Consider the following 18905-nt stretch of genomic DNA (forward strand, 5'->3'; position numbering starts at 1 on the left):
GGGGCAGCTGCCGCCAAGGCACAGTGGGAAAAGACCACTGTGTAACATCTGCCTGTCTGAGAAGAACAGGGGACCCACGCAGTCATTTGGGCTCTGCTGATGCCTCAGCTAAAAATATAATTGTACAGACCTGTAAATAGGAATGATTACTCTGTTTTCCTGTAAATGTAAATGGAATGTTTACATATGTATGGCATGTCCAACTGTACAGACCATTAAAGTATTTTATGAATAAAGTATATGTTTGAAATTTTAAAAAATGGTTATTGAGGCCTGTCATTGGGCTTCAGTGCAACCTCAGCCAGGATTTTAACCTGGGAACTTCCTGACAGTATAATACAGTGGATGCATTCACACAGCCATTGGGGAAGTGTCACATTTTTAAAAACTCATTCACAGGATGTGTGTGCCACCAGCCAGGCAAGCATTTATTGTCTATCCACAATAAGCAGCTGTCTGGAATCACATGTAGGCTAGACTAGATAAGGACAGCAGTTTCCTTCCCTCATGGACATTAGTGAACTAGACAGGATTGTCCCCAATAATCAACAATAATTTCATGATCATCAGACTCTTATTTCCAGATTTGTGTTTCATTTTTGTCTTGGGGGAATTTGAAACAGGATGCTGAGAGGATCACTGGTATATTAGACTAGTGACAATGCCGTTAGGCCACCGTCTCCACTGTTATTGGTGACTGATTGTTACTTTGAACAATTTTCCTTCCAGACCTTCTTGATAAGTCTTCAAAATTAATCAGGTTCAAAGAATCATTCCTAACCCATGTATTTCTTCTGTCATCCATATGAGTGAAACTGCAAACAATGGCTTATCTCCCATGCTGTTAACTGTAATGTCCCCAGGAATCAATCTCTGGTATTTCACATAGAGATACTAGCCCTCAGCAATATTGTCTGAAAACACATCAGGTTCCACTTGTATATCTATGACACGACCACCTCTTTGGATCCCTCAACCATGTCATATTTGTTACACTGTTTGTTTGACATCCAATATAGGTTGAGACTGAAGGAGATTCTCTGGTTTCCAGCCAAGCTCCCTATATATAATTTTCATCTCTGGTAACAATCTTACGCTGAGCAAGCATTCAGGTGGTTCTGTTCGACTCTAGGTTGCGTTTGGATACTGCAGCTTTCATCAACAAGAATGCTTAATTTCATCTCTGCAATATTGGTCAACCATGACTCTTCCTTAAACTCATCTGCTGATTAAACCCTCAATCATGGTTTTGTTGCTTCTAGATTTAACTATTCTACACCTCCACAAGCTGGCCTTCCAACTTTCGCCCTGGAGAAGCTTATGCTCATCCAAAATTCTGCTGCTTGCATCTTAACTTGTTCCACATTTAATTCATGTATCAAGCTATGCTTGCTGATGTTCACTGGCTTTCTGTCCAATAGTGGCTCAATTATAAAATCTTTATCTTTGCTTTCGAATCCTTACTTGGCTTTCCTTGCCCTTCTTATTGCAGTGCACTCCTCCAAACAGACAAACCTTCAGACATCTTCCGCAGCTACACTGGCACCACCCCCCACCTTTTCCTCCGCTACATCGATGACTGTATCGGCGCTGCCTCGTGCTTCCATGAGGAGGTTGAACAATTCATCCACTTTACCAACACCTTCCACCCCGACCTCAAATTCACCTGGACCGTCTCAGACTCCTCCCTTCCCTTCCTAGACCTTTCCATTTCTATCTCGGGTGACCAAATCGACACGGACATTTACTATAAACCGACCGACTCCCACAGCTACCTAGACTACACCTCCTCCCACCCTGCCCCCTGTAAAAACGCCATCCCATTCTCCCAATTCTTTCGTCTCCGCCGCATCTGCTCCCAGGAGGACCAGTTCCAAAACCGTACAACCCAGATGGCCTCCTTCTTCAAGGACCGCCATTTCCCGTCAGACGTAGTCGACGATGCCCTCCACCACATCTCTTCCACTTCTCGCTCCTCCGCCCTTGAGCCCCGCCCCTCCAACCACTACCAGGACAGAACCCCACTGGTCCTCACCTACCACCCCACCAACCTCCATGTACCAACGTATCATCTGCCGTCATTTCCGCCACCTCCAAACGGACCCCACCACCAGGGATATATTTCCCTCCCCTCCCCTATCAGCGTTCCGAAAAGACCACTCCCTCCGTGACTCCATCGTCAGGTCCACACCCCCCACCAACCCAACCTCCACTCCCGGCACCTTCCCCCTTACTTCCCTCCAAGGCTCCAAGGGACACTTCCATATCCGCCACAAATTCACCTGCACCTCCACACACATCATCTATTGCATCCGCTGCACCTGATGTGGCCTCCTCTATATTGGGGAGACAGGCCGCCTACTTGTGGAACGTTTCAGAGAATGCCTCTGGGACACCCGGACCAACCAACCCAACCACCCCGTAGCCCAACACTTTAACTCCCTCTTCCACTCCACCAAGGACATGCAGGTCCTTGGACTCCTCCATCGCCAGACCATGGCAACACAACGGTTGGAGGAAGAGCGCCTCATCTTCTGCCTGGGAACCCTCCAACCACAAGGGATGAACTCAGATTTCTCCAGTTTCCTCATTTCCCCTCCCTCCACCTTGTCTCAGTCAAATCCCTCGAACTCAGCACTGCCTTCTTAACCTGCAATCTTCTTCTTGACCTCTCCGCCCCCACCCCACTCCGGCCTATCACCCTCACCTTGACCTCCCTCCACCTATCGCATTTCCAATGCCCCTCCATCAAGTCCCTCCTCCCTACCTTTTATCTTAGCCTGCTGGACACACTTTCCTCATTCCTGAAGAAGGGCTTATGCCCGAAACGTCGATTCTCCTGTTCCTTGGATGCTGCCTGACCTGCTGCGCTTTTCCAGCAACACATTTTCAGCTCTGATCTCCAGCATCTGCAGCCCTCACTTTCTCCTCAAACCTTCAAGATCCCTAGGCTCAATTGATGCCTGTGCATTCCAGATTTTAATTACTCCATTACTGTGGACCCTGCTTTCAGTTACTTGGCTCTATGCTTAGAATTCATTTCCGAAACCAGCAAATCACACTTTCTCCTCTTTTAGGATACTCTTCAATATCTAACTCTTTAAATAAGGTTTATGTCATCATTGGTTTGATGCCAAAAATGAAATGTTGATTTCAACTCTTGTTAATTACCTTGAGATGTTTACTATGCTAACTATGCCATACAAATACAAGTTGTTGTTGTTGAAATCAATTATTATATAACATTAGTATAATAGTACCTTACTAAGTTAACTTACTAACATTGTTTGTAGAAGCAGTGACTACATTTATTTGTTTGATTTATGTCATATCGTATCTATCAAGAATTGCACAGCAGAGCTCTATTTGCATAATTAATAGTCACACCAAGGATTGAGTTTCCTTGAAAATGGAAGGCCTGCAGAAACCCATCATGGAAATTTAACCCCATAAATTATTACTGCAAACCAAAAATACTTGATTAAAAATAAATCTGACATTTGGCCAAAGTGAATTGCTTTAAATGTATTTTTAAATTGATTTAGAGATTGAATAAACCAACTTCACACCATATCTTTCTTTGAGAATTATGGTCACAAAAATGGACATGGATGACAGAGGAAATACGTTGGTGGGAATGATTCTTTGAACTTGATTGAAAATTGAAGACTCATCAAGAAGGTCTGGAAGGAAAACTGTTCAAAGTAACAGCCACGGTCAGCAATAACAGTGGAGGCGGTGGTCTAATGGTACAGAGACACCAGCAATCCTCTGAGCACCCACTTCAAATCCTCCCTTAGATAAAGTGCAACACAAATCTGGAAATAATCTGATGATCATGAAGTCATTGCTGATTGTTGGGGACAATCCCAAAAGTTGTGTCTGATTTTGGAACTTGAATCGCAGTTTACATTTGTGCAAAGGAGTAATGAGTCCAAGTAGAAATATTCATCATTAGGATCAGCTAATACACTCCTGCCCTCTGGAGAACAGTTCACTTTGCAAGAGCTCCAACTAATGCTTGTCACAACACTGAATATCACCTCACAATCCATGTGCACACGTGTGATTGTAAACTCACATGTTTGCAAGTGCCAATATAAAATAGTTAACAAAATGACCGTGCATTAACTTTTACCATTACTCAATATCTTTGCATTGAGTCACAAATGCTATCATTTGTGAATGTGACCTTGTTCTTCTAGACCTATCTTCTGTCTTTACCAAATTGCAATTCTAGGCTAGCCAAGTCAGGCAGAAACTGTGGAGAAAAACAGAAACCAGTTCTCATCAAAGGTCATCCAGGTGAAACTTCTAACCTTGTTTTTGTTGCCCTTGTTTTTTTGTTGCCTGAGCTGTTGAAGTTTTCCCAGTTTATTTTTGTTCTTATTTTAAATTTACAGTATCTGCAATACTTTGCATTAGTCCTTTTGAAGAATAATGATTCGTCTATTTTGACATGATACAGTGTTGCATTGCAGGTTGATTAGCAAATTAAAAATGTTTGAGATTGATGGGTGATTAGCAACATGGACTAGAAGGTGACAAAAAGATAGAAACAGAGAGTAGATATAGAAGGGCATTTCTCAAATTGGAGATGAATTGTAAGTGTTCCTGAGAGATTAGTATTGGGATCCCTGCTCTTTTTTATATATAAATGATTTGGTGATGGGTTTTGAGAGCAAAGTCTCTAAATTTGTTGATGGTGCTAAGCTAGAAGGAATAGTGAATTGTAAGAATGGTGCTGAGTGACTTCAGAGGGATATTGACAGTATGGTCAGACACCTGGCAAGTGAATTTCAATACAGACAAATGTAAAGTAGTGTGTTTTGATAAAAGACATATGGAGAGGCAATACAGTCTCAGTTGTACAAATTTAAGGTAAGTACAGAAGCAGAGGGATCTCTGGGTCCAGGCAATTTCAAACAGTTTCAGAAGTTACTGGAAGAGCTAACTGGCTTGGCAGCATCTGTAAAGAGAAATCAAAATTCATGTTTCAGGTCCGGTGACCCTTCCTCAGCTGCCGGACCTGCTGAGCTTTATCAGCAACTCCAGTTTTGTTTCTGATTTTAGCATCTGCAGTTCTTTTGATTTTTAATTTTAAACAGTTGTTCAGAAAGCTTATAGGATCCTTGAGTTTATAAATGTAGGCATAGAGTATAAAAGCAAAGAAGTGATGCTATACTTCTACAAATCAGACCACATTTAAAGTATTATGTTCAGTTTTGAGCACTTTATTTAAGGAAGGATGTTAAATCCCTGGGGAGAGTGCAAAGGAGATTTACTAGAATGATACCAGGAATGAGGGATTTTAGATACATGGAAAGATTAGAAAAATTGGGTTATTCTCCTTGACCTTCTTAAGGAGTTCAAAATTATGTACAATTTCGACAGAGTAAAGAAGGTATCCTGTTTCCACCAGTTGGCAATTCAGTAACTAGGAGTTACAATTTCAAGATTGTCAGTAAGAGAGCTCGGAGCAAGATGAAGAGAAACTCCTTTACACAGAGAGCTGTTAGGATTTGGAATGCACTGTCACGGAGAGTGGTGGAGGCAAATTCCACATGAGATTTCAAAAGAGAGCTGGATATATAATTGAAAGCAATGAATTTAGTGTGCTATGGAGATATGGCTGGAGAATGGGAGGAACTGAGTAGCTCTTTCAATAGCTAGTACAGACACATTGCGTCAAGTAGGAGTTTCTTTTAACTATGACATCTCAAAAATGAATAGTGGATTATCAGAGATAGAAACAAGATGACATATTGAAGAGTCTGTTTCCTCATGTATTTAGCTGTTGTTTCATTGAATCACTACAGTGTGGAAACAGGCTATTTGGTCTTAACAAGTCCACACTGACCCTCCAAAGAGTAACCCACCCAGAATTCCCCTACTCTATTTTTCTACATTTCACCTGACTAATGCATCCCTGAACACTATAAGCAATTTAGCATGGCCAATTCACCTAACCTGCACATTTTTGGATTGTGGGAGGAAACCTGCACAGACACAGGGAGAATATGCAAACTCCACACAGTCACCCAAGGCTGGAATTAAACCTGGGTCCAGAGCGCTGTGAAGCAGCAGTGCTGACCATTGAGCCACCATGCCACCCCATTGCCAATCCCCTCCTGGAGTTACTAGGTGTGGGTCCTGACACGATAGTTACTCTATATTTGAAATGGATTACTATATCAGTTTGCACATTCTCCCTGTGTCTGTGTGGGTTTCCTTTGGGTGCTCCAGTTTCCTCCCACAATCCAAAGATGTGCAGGTGAGGTGAACTGGCCATGATAAATTGCCCATAGTGTTAGGTGCTTTAGTCTGGAGTAAGTATAGGGGTTGGAAATGGGTCGGTGTGTGGGTTATTCTTCAAAGGGTCAGTGTGGACTTGTTGGGCCGAATGGTATGTTTCCATACTGTAGGGAATCTAATGTAATCTAAAAAGCCTTATCATATTCCATTACTGTCAGTTCTGTGGATGGTGTTCAATGAGCAGCTGAATGTGAGAACAAACCTCAAACATTCTGTGCCTTTTTTTGAATCATTGGATGAGGGCAGCTCTGGTCTGGGAGATACAGTATTAAGAGTTAATCACATTGTTGTGGGTTTGGAGTAACATGTAGTGCAGGTGAGAATGGCAGCTTCCTTCCAAGAAGAGCATTAGTGTTGGGGGATTTCCCCCCTAAATTCCATTCATGGTCATCATTAGACTCTTAATTCCAAATGCTACGACGGCTTTTGACTGGAGGACCCCAGAACATTAATAGTCTAGCGATAGACCATCGCTTCCCTTGTATCCAATGTCATAACAACTGCATAAAATATCATGAAACTCCCCAGAGAGTATCTCCTCGTTGTTTGGAAGCAATATTCTGTTGCCTTTGTGGAGTCCCTGTCGAGTTAAAAATCACACAACACCCCAGTCCAACACCGACATCTCCAAACCATCCCTGCCGAGTGTTTCCGGAATCGCTTTCGAGTTTCTGCCTTCCTTGAGCTGTACCTCCCTGTCTGTCCGGCTCTGAATTTACACGTTTGCAGGTCATTTTTTTAAAAGTCCTGGGCGCTTTAGATACTACTTGGAAGGGCCGAAGGGTCGCCTGGAGACTTTGCCCATCGCGCTCGTCACAAAGAATTGCTTCCACCTCAATGTCAAACCTTTAGCAGAAGATCCTCTTAGATCATTCAGAGTTAGTTGGACGCTCGAAGGGACAACTGAAGGCGTTTCTCCTGTGGCCAGACGCAGAAGACAAACTATCCCCAGCGACATGGAAGATGCTCTACACTAAACACAAACACGGCATCTGTTCAGTTAACATTTCCAGTTCAGTGACTTTCTGGACTCGAAATGTCTGCTGATGCTGTCAGCCCTGGTGAATTTCTCCAGCATTCTCTATTTTCTGTTCGTGAAAAAAAACGCTGTAAGTGTTAAGGATGCTTAACCCCTTCTTTTGGGGTAAATCTGTGACTTTTGCTTCTGTTTCGTAGATACGGCATTCCAGGCGACTGCACTGAAAATTAAGAAGTGGCCATAGACCTGATTTGCTTACTTTTTTTCATTGAAGGTGTCAAGATTTCCATATACATCACTGTGGGGCAATCCCGGAAACTTCCCTAAAGCAGAGCCAGCGTTAAGAGGGCAGTTGATGAGCTCGGTTACTTGCAGAGTGATCAGGAACTGGGCGTTTTAACTATTCCATGGTGCTCGGAGGAGACCTGATCAGCCAGATCACTAAGAGATTGAGTGAATGCCAAGGGTTTTACTCTGCATCCTTCACCCCGCCCGTCATGTAAAAATTGTCATAAATTCATTTTTCTCATTTAGATTCGTTAGCCAAAAACTCCACACGGTTACAACGCTGCATTTACACTGAAATGATCAAGATGTTGTACGTCTCCCTTGATGGATAATAATCCCCCAATGTCTATGTGGATTAGGAACATGTCTACGCAATCGGTGTTCCATTGTTCGCAACCAGTTGATGAAGGAGCAGCGCTCCGAAAGCTAGCGCTTCCAATTAAACCTGTTGGACTATAACCTGGTGTTGTGTGATTTTTAACCATTGTACACCCCAGATCCAATACCTCGTTGCTTCCAAACAACGAGGAGATACTCTCTGGGGAGTTTCATGATATTTTATGCAGTTGTTATGACATTGGATACAAGGGAAGCGATACACACTTTATCTACATCTGCAGACATTATTCCTGATTTCAGCAGAGGTTCCTGAAGTGTGATCTTATTTCCAAAGTAAAACAGCCTGTCTTTACAACCGCTCTGTTTTAACGTACGTTTTTTTTAAAAAACTGCTAGGTTAAACTAATCATTTAAAATATTATCGTGTATGAAGTTGGTGTTCCTTTTGTAAAAACAAAACAACATAGAAACTGCATGATCATTGCACTAAATGGCATAGTTTAAATGATGCAATTTTAGAATAATGGTAACGTTTTATATTAAATCAGAAACATTTATGAAGTAACGAAGTCCCTATCGTTAAACGGAATGACAAGGCGAAAAGAACTGGAAACTCATTCGAAACTGTTAAAGGATGTTCACAACACGAATACAAACGTGGTTCCAATATGACTCGCAGTTATGTTTCATCAGTTCCATCATTCCGTGCTCAAAGCCTCTGAGACCCGCCTTCTATATAACGAAACGAATCAAAATCGTAACATGGGAAATACAGCCACTGTTCTGGGATGCACATGTGGCTAATTCATATAAAGCAATTCATACAAAAATAACTTTAACTTTGCACATGCAGTGGTCGACTGATAGTTCGATTAGAATTAGTCTTGTAACAAATTAATGCGAAATGCAGGTTAAGCATGCTCATCACGTTCCAAATCACGAATGGGAGGAATTTACTGACTAGAGTAAAACAGCGCCATTTAATGAGTGTATCCAGGACAGACCTATAGCAAATTGACTGCAGATTTGACCACGCGTTGCCTGCCCAACCTTCGCTAAATTGGAACTTGATGGTTGAGTGTGGTCAGAGCAGTTGTTCATTCAGATTTCAGAAGTGTACAGACAGTATTTCTAATCAAAGTCCGTATTGATTCTGGTTACAAGCTTGCCAATTATTCCAAAGATGAAATACGATTGTCTATACGAATGATTCACAATGTCGCTGAGGGAAGAATGTGGGGAGAGGTCATTCCTGGCGCTAACCAGCTGGGCAGGGTGCCGGGGATTTGACGTGTCTCCAAAGAATCCCATTCGTACAACTTGCTGTCGAAACTTTCCAGAAAGGTGCAATCTTGTTATAAAAAAAAACTCCACCTGAATGGAAAGGAAGGACAACAGTGGCAAGTCTTTTATCGTCCCATATAAATTGCAGTTGTGAATTCCAATCTTAAATCTTTGGTTATTTGCTGGCAGTATACTTTGAGAGAAATCACTATTTTTCGAATCGAGTTCTATAAGTAAGAAATCATTTTCCATGCTGAGATTAATGTCACAGTGCTTAACGCATCCTGTCAGCTTGAGTATTTATTTTTGTTCAGGTGTTAAGTGCGGTCCTAACCATCCTGTCTTTCAGGAGGAGACGAAGTTTTCAGACTCTGCAATGCAATGGGATTACAGTAACAAAAAATCAGACTGGCGACAACCGGAAACCTAGAAAAGAGTAGAATTGAAGAGTGCACTCAGCAGCAAGATAACGCCAACAAATGGTTTAGTCAATGACCAAGTCCGAAATTGGTTTGGTGGGGGGCTCCCCCCCACCTTCAGTTTGATAAACCGGAGAATAGCAATGTAGAGTCACACCTAGGCCAGGCTGGAGGATCTCCCCTGAGTTTCTTAAAGAGCAGTAATAAACAAATAGCGTTCGGACATCTGCATGGTCTTTACTGATATCCGTCCCATGTTTTAACCTGCATGTAAGTTTTCACACTCGGTCGGTTCAAACTCCTGTTCTCTGGACGATAGGTATAACCAGTATCCCAGCACATATTTTAATATTGGGAGACCGTTAGATTTTAACAGAGCGAAACCTCGGCAGTCCAACATTCCTTCAGTGATGTGCTTCAGTATTGGGTCTTGAACTCACGACTCTAATGGCTCAGAAGCCAGAGCTGCTTGCTTGCCGTAGTCGTTCAGCTTCGCCCGTAGCCAGTTGGGGCCTTGAAATCAGGGCTATCTCTCGAAATATTCGGAAGTCATTTAAAAGTCACACTTGCAAGTCATGCCAGAAATAAAAGCGGTTAGAGAGATCGAACCCGTGAAACCCTGTGGGGTTGACGGGGAATTGGGAGCGGCGCACATCTCCAAAATGTGGAAGCCCGTTTTGGTACGAAGGTGTCCCATTACAAGCTTCAGTCTGCATCTCTTTACCACTTAACAACCTTGTATTTCTCGCTGTTTCAGCTTGTAGTGCAATCCTTAGCGGTTGATAGAAGTTTCCCCTCGATTCCTGGTTCATTTCCATCGGCACGCTGTCAGGGAAACACTACCGCATTTGCCAGCGGAATTTGCCTCCCAATCTATGCTAATTGAGAAGATAGTATTGTTCTCCTTTAAATTTTGTACGAGGAAATAATATTTCGTGTAACGGTCTGAGCACTGGAAGTGAATCACTGAATCCAGCTGTACTCAGTAATGATCACTAATCGCTGGTAGCTTCAGCGAGAAGAGACGGGGAAATGGAATGATTTATAAACGGTTTGCAAATACATCGGCTGCCCTCTTTATACTCTGCACATAAATCAAGATGCGGGAGCCACATACACAAGACATCTTTTTTAAAAATGTGAAATTTGTCAATGTTGCGGATTTAAATGCAGGATGTTTCTTTTTTTAAATAAAAGTAAAATTAATTTCGTTCATTCTAATCAGGTTTGTGTATTAAACAATGCTCTGAAATAAAATATTTCACGTCAATATTAAATCGATCGTTTCCATGATAACTCCAATGATCGTGGGCTTGGTTTGGTTGTGAATTTGTGTCATTTTTACACTTGAGAGCAGGCCAGGCAATAAAATAATCCCAACAGTCCACAAGGCACTATTAAATATTATATAGGTCTTCCTCCTGCATCCCGTCCACTGGATTGTCATCCTCCAAATGTTGTTGTAACGTGGCGCCTTGTAAACTTTCAGTGGATTAAGTAACAAATTGGGAAAGACTTAAGGATTATGACAAGCTTCTGAAATTGAATCAAATGTTTACATTAGATTTCCCTGGAGATCAAAGGGAGCTGCAATAATTCATATTTATCAGCAACAATCTACAACATATAGTCTGAACGGAGCAGCCACTGTGTTCTGTCAACGTTGTGCTTTTGATTAACCGAACTTCTAAATATTTTGTAATAACTACCGCTACCGCAAAGTTAAATGGCACATCTTTCTGGTTTCTTGAGAAATCATTCTACAGGGATTTTTAAAAAATCGTTATCAGGCGTGGCGGTATGGTAATTTTTTTCTTAAAGAAAACGTGACAGCGGAGAATTCCCGCCAAGACCTTTCAGCCTCTGAAACAGGAGTGACGCGTCAACTTTACGGGAGACATTTGGTCAGAATTTAAACCAAACTAGTCGCTCCCCGCCTTTGTTGGTTCCTTTGTATCGCGGTTTATTACAGAGGCGAAGCTCATTTTGCTGAGGGATACTTGGGGAGCATCGTTTAAGTATTTATGCTTTTGTTATTGAGGGAATTACAATATTTTAAAATGACATTTCCGGGCATTTATCTTAAATGGCAGAGAAGTCGTGATTAGCTTATCGGTCTGTGCAGCCCTGTCTTCAGAACCTCGACCTAGCTTCTAATTAGCGCCAGACCATGCTAAAAATGTTGCTTGTCATTTTCTATGGAATCATTAAGATATAAAGCATCCTAACTCTTTCATGCAGCAGTTCAATGATAGCTTGCCTGCACAGTTTTGTTTTAAATTTCTATTCCTTTTTGTATTAATTACTGGACACAAAGACACGTGAAAATAGATTTCCCACATGGAAGCCAGCAATGGGATGAGGTGGTGTTTGAGTCCACAATTAAAGTACAGTCACCTCATTAGACGGATGCTAGGACTGAAATGTGAGTCTAAGTGTGCAAAACGAATCTGTGATTTATGCTCGTCCTTGCATTCCAATTTAAAGGATAAGGTCTCATTTCAAATTATACTGATTCGGCAGTCACCCTCCCCTGGTCATGTTGAATCGAAGTTTGTGAATAATCAGGAACTATGCTTTGGTCACCTTGAGAGAAATGACAGCTAAACCATATGGGGAAAACCACCGGTCCCTTGCATCCCGATTAAAATACCTGAAGTAATAATCTCCCTAGTGAATACCTATCCCTAAGGTATACACAGTTAAAAATCACACAACACCAGGTTATAGTCCAACAGGTTTAATTGGAAGCACACTAGCTTTCGGAGCGATGCTCCTTCAACTATCACCTGATGAAGGAGCGTCGCTCCGAAAGCGAGTGTGCTTCCAATTAAACCTGTTGGACTATAACCTGGTGTTGTGTGATTTTTAACTTTGTACGTCCCAGTCCAACACCGGCATCTCCAAATCATATCCCTAAGGTATGGATGTGACAGCGAGCGGTTATATTTCGAATGCCCTGCAAATCCGGTTTTGAACATACTCTATGATCAGTGGTTCTGTTTGAGCAACAAGCACGCTTCTCTGTAGCACCGTCTTGCTGCTTTAAAGCGGAGGGACAGAACCTATCAGAGATAAAGGTTAGATGATTAACATTAGTTTTACCTTTTTTTTCGAAGCGGAAACGGAACTTTAAATGGTTACGGTCGTTTGAGAAGAAGTCTAATAATTTGTGTCGGCATTAACAGAGAGCAATAAAAACGACAGCCCTAAAGTTTGTTGGAAAGCACGAAAGCACTCTGACTTGTGGGGTTTCTTTGAAAGAATCTCTGAGCACATGTAGAGATACACAAGAAGTGTAACATCGTTTGAATGAATTTGTTTTTAATACAAAACTATACCAAAAGTATATCCGCCCTCCCCAGCTATAGTTAGTGGCTGCTTTTACAAAGAGACTCAGAGATTGTGTAATGGGGAAATATTCAGTTTTTTTAAAAAAAAATGATACCGTGATGCGAAAACGAGAAAGCGAGATTGATTTTCACTTAATTCGCCCTTGCTCGTTATCTCGGTCGTAGATGTGATGTTTAGTTTTCCTTCAGAAAAGGAACTAATTACCATGTTTGTGAATTCCGGTTTCTTTTTGTAAATGAATGTAAGCGATAGGAGGGGAAAGTGTTTGCTTCCAATCTCTTGATAAAGTAAGATCAAATGTATCATCGGTCTATAATACATCACAGAGCTGGAACATTAAAAGAAATTCGGCAATCCAGCTTTACTTAACTGTAATTACGGCGCTACAAAAAAGATCAGGGCAGTCCCGTGTAAATTAAAGGCGTAGTCTGTTTATTAATCTCCATTTATAATCAAGAGTCATGCCCCGTTGCGCGGCCAGTAAATTATACAAAGCATGAAATCTCTCATCCTACAATCTACAAGTATTGCTTTAAAATTCCCTGTCGTTTACATGAACGTGAAATGAAACGTTTGTGTGAAGCGAGGGCCGGAATGACTTGCCTGTGTGTTTCTTTTAAAAATAAGGCAGAAAACTCTTATCAGGGCAATGGTCTTTTCTCCAGTAAACCATCGAGTGTTCTAACAAGCTTGACATCTTGAATGTTAAATAACCGTGAGGCATTGTTACTCTCTGGCAGCAAAGGGCCTCGTTACGCCTGATTGAACTAATTGCTTTGAAATAGGATATATTATCTATAATTATATAGATCTTGGAGGAGACGGCCTGCCTTTTTTTTCTTTCATCTTCTCCAAGTGCATCATAATTTCGCGATCAAATTAATTTGAGGGACTTGAAATATTGCATTCCTTTCACGGATGCGAACTCCAAAGAGCTGGGCTTCCAGTTTGATAGAGACAGTCTCCGTTTTGTTGACCTGCGTGGGTTTGGGATTTTAAATGGCTCCAACAGCTCGATGAATACTCTTTTCCAGATTTATCTCTGCTTCGAGGCCAGATCCTGGCACAAGATCACTGAGCTATTTGCCAGGATCCTTGTGTTTTACGAAATACGTCCCATCAATTGTTTTTGTTTCTGCTTGTTTGAAAACACCTCTCGGATAAAACACGTCTCGATTGGAGATTTAAGATACTTAAAGCCGCCGTCACGTTTATTTGAGGAAGTTATGCTTTATAACAAAGTTGATTGTAGCTCTGTTTTCGTCCGCAGGAGGTGATGTTTAACTGTTTCCATCCGAGTGTTATCCCGCCATCATTCGAAAACCCCCGTTTGTTACCCCCAGAGGAAAGCCCAACAGGAATAGCCTTGTCTCCAATTCCGTGAGGGAAAACCCCCATCTCTATCCACTATTTCCAGTTTGATAATGACAAACGAATGTCTCTCTCCAGCGGCTCCCAGCTTCCTCTGGCTGGGTAACGGAGTTTGTGTTGTAATTAAGATAAAAGCAAAATGATTCTCAGGCCGCCACGATCATTACACTGAACGCGCTGTTTAGGAAGCTAATTGCGCAAGATTGTCATTTAATGTCAGTGGTTGTACGGCAGTGCTACATTTAGAGTACAAAGAAGATTAACCCGAATGCCAGGGAGCTATTCCTTACAGACACATGTCAGTTCCCTTTAAAGGTTCTTGAGAAGGAAGTAACCATTTTGCATTTTGTTTTAACCAGGTCGTGGTAACATTATTGCAGACTGCGGAACCGAGGGAACGCATAAATCACGCCTAGGAAACACACTGACCACGAAACAGAGAGATAAACTCTCTCACCTTGTTTTCTTTTAGAAAATAACGGATGAATTGCAATAATTCACTAAACTTTCCACTGCACTTTTCATTCTAATGTAGTTATAACATTATAAAAGTCCTTTACAGGCAAATTGTAAAAGTGGAAAAGTTAAATCTTGAGGCTGGTTTAAACAGCGTTGCGGTTCTTCATGATATTCGCGGGGAATTATTTTCTGAATTCCCCCCTCTCAAGTAGTGGCGTGCGATCAGCCAATGGGCCATCATTTTGGAACTGATGTCCTCGGGCTAGGGCGGGCTGTTCGCTTGATGCTGAGAAACTTGTGAATACTCTCCCTGAAGCTGGTGCCTTTGATCACGCCGCCGCTGGCGCCTAAAAACAACATAACTTGTCTGCCTATTAAAGACAGCGACTAATCGAGACTCTCAATTAGCAGTGTAGAAGCCACTGAAAAGAAACGAGGGGTCTTGGGCTGGGGTGGTGGGGGGTTTGGAGTCCCAGTTGATACAGAATTTTGAAAAGGGGGGGAATGAATTCCGATAGATTTCTTCGCTAATTTCCATGTAAACTTTTCTCTTCCCCCCCCCCCTAAATAAAAGCGTTGCATGACTCCAGTTAAAAGGGAAATTGAACCCACTGTCACTATGCCTCCCCCAACCAGATAATTACCCTTAAATTGCTTGACGGGCCGTTGTGTTTATATGAGATTAGAGCCCGGAGCTATCAATAAACTCTTCCCAGCAAGTGGCCAATCAGATTAACTGCTAATTTATTTCGAAAGGTTATTGATGGCGGGCCCAAGGAGCCAGCCAATCGTAGCTCTGAGACCCACCCCTGCCGGTGCTGATTGGACAGCGCCCAGCCAAAATTTGGCTTCTTAACGCCTGGAGCCTGAGTAGGTCAAGGAGGTTTGAGGATGTTTTGAAGAGTGGAAGGGGGGGTGGGGGGCGGAATACGGTCAGGACTGGGGAAACAAGCACTCACATATACAAACACACACACCCACATATACAAACGCACACACACACACAACACACACAAGAGAGAAAAAGAGAGCTTTGCGTTTCCAGTTGATGCTGCAGTTGGAAAGGGATCGACTCTATATGGCCCCTTGTTCTGCCATGAACGCTTTGCAAGTGACGGCTGGCGGCGTGAAGAGCGAGGAGCCTCCCCGCTCCTTGAGCAATGGGAAGCCGGCGGGAGACGAGGAGCTGGAGCGGCCCAAAGCCCCACCAGTCCTGCTGCCTTTCAGCGTGGAGGCGCTCATGTCGGACAGGAAGCCGAGCCGTGAGTGTACGGCAGTAGCAGCAGCAGCAGCCGCTGAGGGGCCCTCGCAGAGCGTCAGCCCGCGCCTGGCCGTCCCAGACACGCTGGCAGCCGGCAGCTCCTACACTGTGGAAGGACTCTTAAAAATATCCGAGGACACCCTGGTCAAATCGGAGAGCAGCGAGAGACAGGAACGGACGCCGTGGATGCAGGATTCCCGGTTCTCCCCGCCCCCTAGTAAGTGAGACTCTGCGATCCTTGCTTATTTTGCACCTTAGATCTTTAGAAGCAGTAGCGTCCCAAACAGTATTGTTGCAATGTTTGTTAGAGTCTAATGGTCTGGCTCTCAATTCACTTCAAACCCAACTTCAGGAGGTAACTACGACTTAATCACCTTCATATCTCACTTTTCAAATCTCAACACTTTTAAATTTGTAAATTGGTTTTTGTTTGGGGGTGGGATGGGCTGATGGAGGTGAGAGTTTGAAACGTCGTTAAGTTGATGTCCGTGTTTATTTTCAGGACGGATGAGCCCTTCGACCTGCACCCTCCGAAAACACAAAACGAACCGCAAGCCCCGGACGCCTTTCACCACCTCGCAGTTACTGGCCCTGGAGCGCAAGTTCCGCCAGAAACAGTACCTGTCCATCGCCGAGAGAGCCGAGTTTTCCAGCTCCCTCAACCTGACAGAGACTCAAGTGAAAATCTGGTTCCAGAACCGGAGGGCGAAGGCCAAGCGACTGCAAGAAGCCGAGTTGGAGAAACTGAAAATGGCAGCGAAGCCAATGCTGCCGCCTGCTTTTGGCATTAGTTTCCCGATCGGCACGCCAGTACCCGCCAGCTCGCTTTATGGAGCATCTCATCACTTCCACAGGCCCACCCTACCTGTATCTCCCGTTGGACTGTACGCTGCTCATGTCGGATACAGTATGTATCATTTAGCTTGAAAGGAAGCGAGAGGGAACCGAAAGAAAGTATTGTTTTAAACAGAAAAAAACTCCCTAGAAATTCTATTGAACATTTTTCTCCATCATTCCCCCAACCCTCTGTTTTACAAAGATTCCCCCCCCCCCCCTTGGAAGGGGGTTTGTGTACGATGTAATATACTGTATATTTGAAGTTTTATCATTTATATTATGCTTATATTTGTTAAATAAATGTAATTGTTTCAAGTAGTTTCTTAAACTGGTAAGTGTTTTTATTTGAAATCGATGAGAAATTTACACTGAAATCAATGTGACAATTCACAAACTGATTTGTTCGCACGGCGACTAATTGGTTTTGCTTTCTTTCTCTTTATTTTAAGTAACGCCGAATTGCTTTCCTCTTAGTTTACATCTAACAGAACTGTTCTGGCTGTTTACTGGGTTGTCTTCCGGATGAATTTAACCCAACCCCCAGCTGTGTTTTTTTTATCTTCAGTCCACCCAATTTGTCAAAACCGGAGACCTTAAAATGAATGGAAGCTCGGTTTTAAAATAGCAGGTTTTTAGAAGCACGGTCAGGTCATAATGGAACATATAACATGTACCAGTGTTCTATGGTGCAGCGAAGATTTGTTCTTGTAGTTGTTTTATATCGTGTATACACACTGTCGTTATCGATTTAGGAGCAACTGTTAAGAGTCTTACAGCTTATATCGATTGCCTTGAAGGAATTCTTTCTAGGATTATGTGTTTGCCCCGCTGCTGACCACCGTTTTATATAAAGTTCATATAAACATTTCTGGCCGCTTACTGGAAATCATTCGCTGGTTTTAAGGTGCCACTGGCTCCAATACATTAAAATGTCCAAAGAATTTCTTTGACCAAATACAGGCCTTTTTGGGTTATTAGTGAAAACTGAACTTTCCTTTATAACCAGAAAGGAATAAAATTAAGACAGTAAACTCATCTAAAACCTCCACCCCCGTCCCATGCCGCATGCCTGTAATCTTTCATCGTCCTGTTGTATTTGAAGGTAATGTTACTCGGTCAACATTTAAAAGCAAATACAGTGTTCACCGTAGTCCAACCAACTTTATTTTTTCCCCTTATGCTTTTCGATGAAGCGAAGAATCCGCTGGTCCCGCCTCACTGCCTCACTCCCACCGCCTCGAGGACATCAAAAAGCCGAGCAGCCAGGAGTTTTATTACTTTTGATCCTTGGGACGGGCTTTGCTGGTTTAGATCTTTAAACTTTGCCTTTCTTTACTCTGTAACTGAGGGAAATCATTGACAAATAATTGCTGTAATGAGCAACCCCCCAAAAAAACCCTCCTCGGTCATCTGCAGACGCGGTACGGCTCCAGTTTGACTGTAGCTAGGGGCAAAGCGGAATCTTTTAACATTGCAAAACAAAAACTGACATTTTTCTCCTCTTTCACTCCAGGCTCAGTAATGCTTCCTTTATTTTTCTCTGATCATCTCCTACCGCGAATAATGGGATTTAACAAAATCCTGTAACGGCAGAATTATTTCTGGATAGAGTCCCCTCCCAAAAAAAACTACTGTAAGACCAGGCTTATTTCATACTGAAATGGGAAGCTCAGCTTTCTCTTATATTTCATTAGCCATCAGAATTCCTGGCAAAAGGCAGTTGCAGGTCTCTGTTGGGATTACTAGTTAGTACAATGCAAACTGGGAGGCTTCCTTTTAACTTCAAGGGGCAAAGAGAGAGAGAGAGAGAGATAAGCCCAGAGCGTGACCTTAAGCTCATTGTTTAGGAACCGATTTTTCACGGGTAGCCGAGGCATTGGACCCCATGTCCGTTGTCCCCGCCGATTTTTCTAAAAATAAAACTTCAATGGCGTCCGAGATGACAGACAAATATCCGAGCCCCCTGTGTAGCTCCGCAGCAGCCCGGCAGTCTGTCCTG

General features: G+C 42.7%; 1 protein-coding gene across 1 annotated transcript; it reads left to right on the top strand.

Moving 5' to 3' along the window:
* Positions 1-15718: 15718 nt before the first annotated feature.
* msx1a (muscle segment homeobox 1a) lies at positions 15719-17224 on the top strand. Its single transcript, XM_043673978.2, has 2 exons — positions 15719-16286; positions 16572-17224. Exons 1-2 carry the CDS (start codon positions 15857-15859, stop codon positions 16994-16996), a joined length of 855 nt encoding a protein of 284 aa, XP_043529913.2. The 5' UTR covers positions 15719-15856; the 3' UTR covers positions 16997-17224.
* The last annotated feature ends 1681 nt before the right edge of the window (positions 17225-18905 follow it).

This window comes from Chiloscyllium plagiosum, unplaced genomic scaffold (assembly GCF_037043375.1).
Source record: "Chiloscyllium plagiosum isolate Xiang-an unplaced genomic scaffold, Cpla_swu_hap1 HiC_scaffold_36, whole genome shotgun sequence".
Classification (NCBI taxonomy): domain Eukaryota; kingdom Metazoa; phylum Chordata; class Chondrichthyes; order Orectolobiformes; family Hemiscylliidae; genus Chiloscyllium; species Chiloscyllium plagiosum.

Coding starts and splice junctions, on each gene's coding strand:
- msx1a (XM_043673978.2), top strand. CDS start 15,857: ATGCTGCAGTTGGAAAGGGATCGACTCTATATGGCCCCTTGTTCTGCC. Junction 16,287..16,571: donor CCGGTTCTCCCCGCCCCCTA/GTAAGTGAGACT, acceptor GTTTATTTTCAG/GACGGATGAGCCCTTCGACC.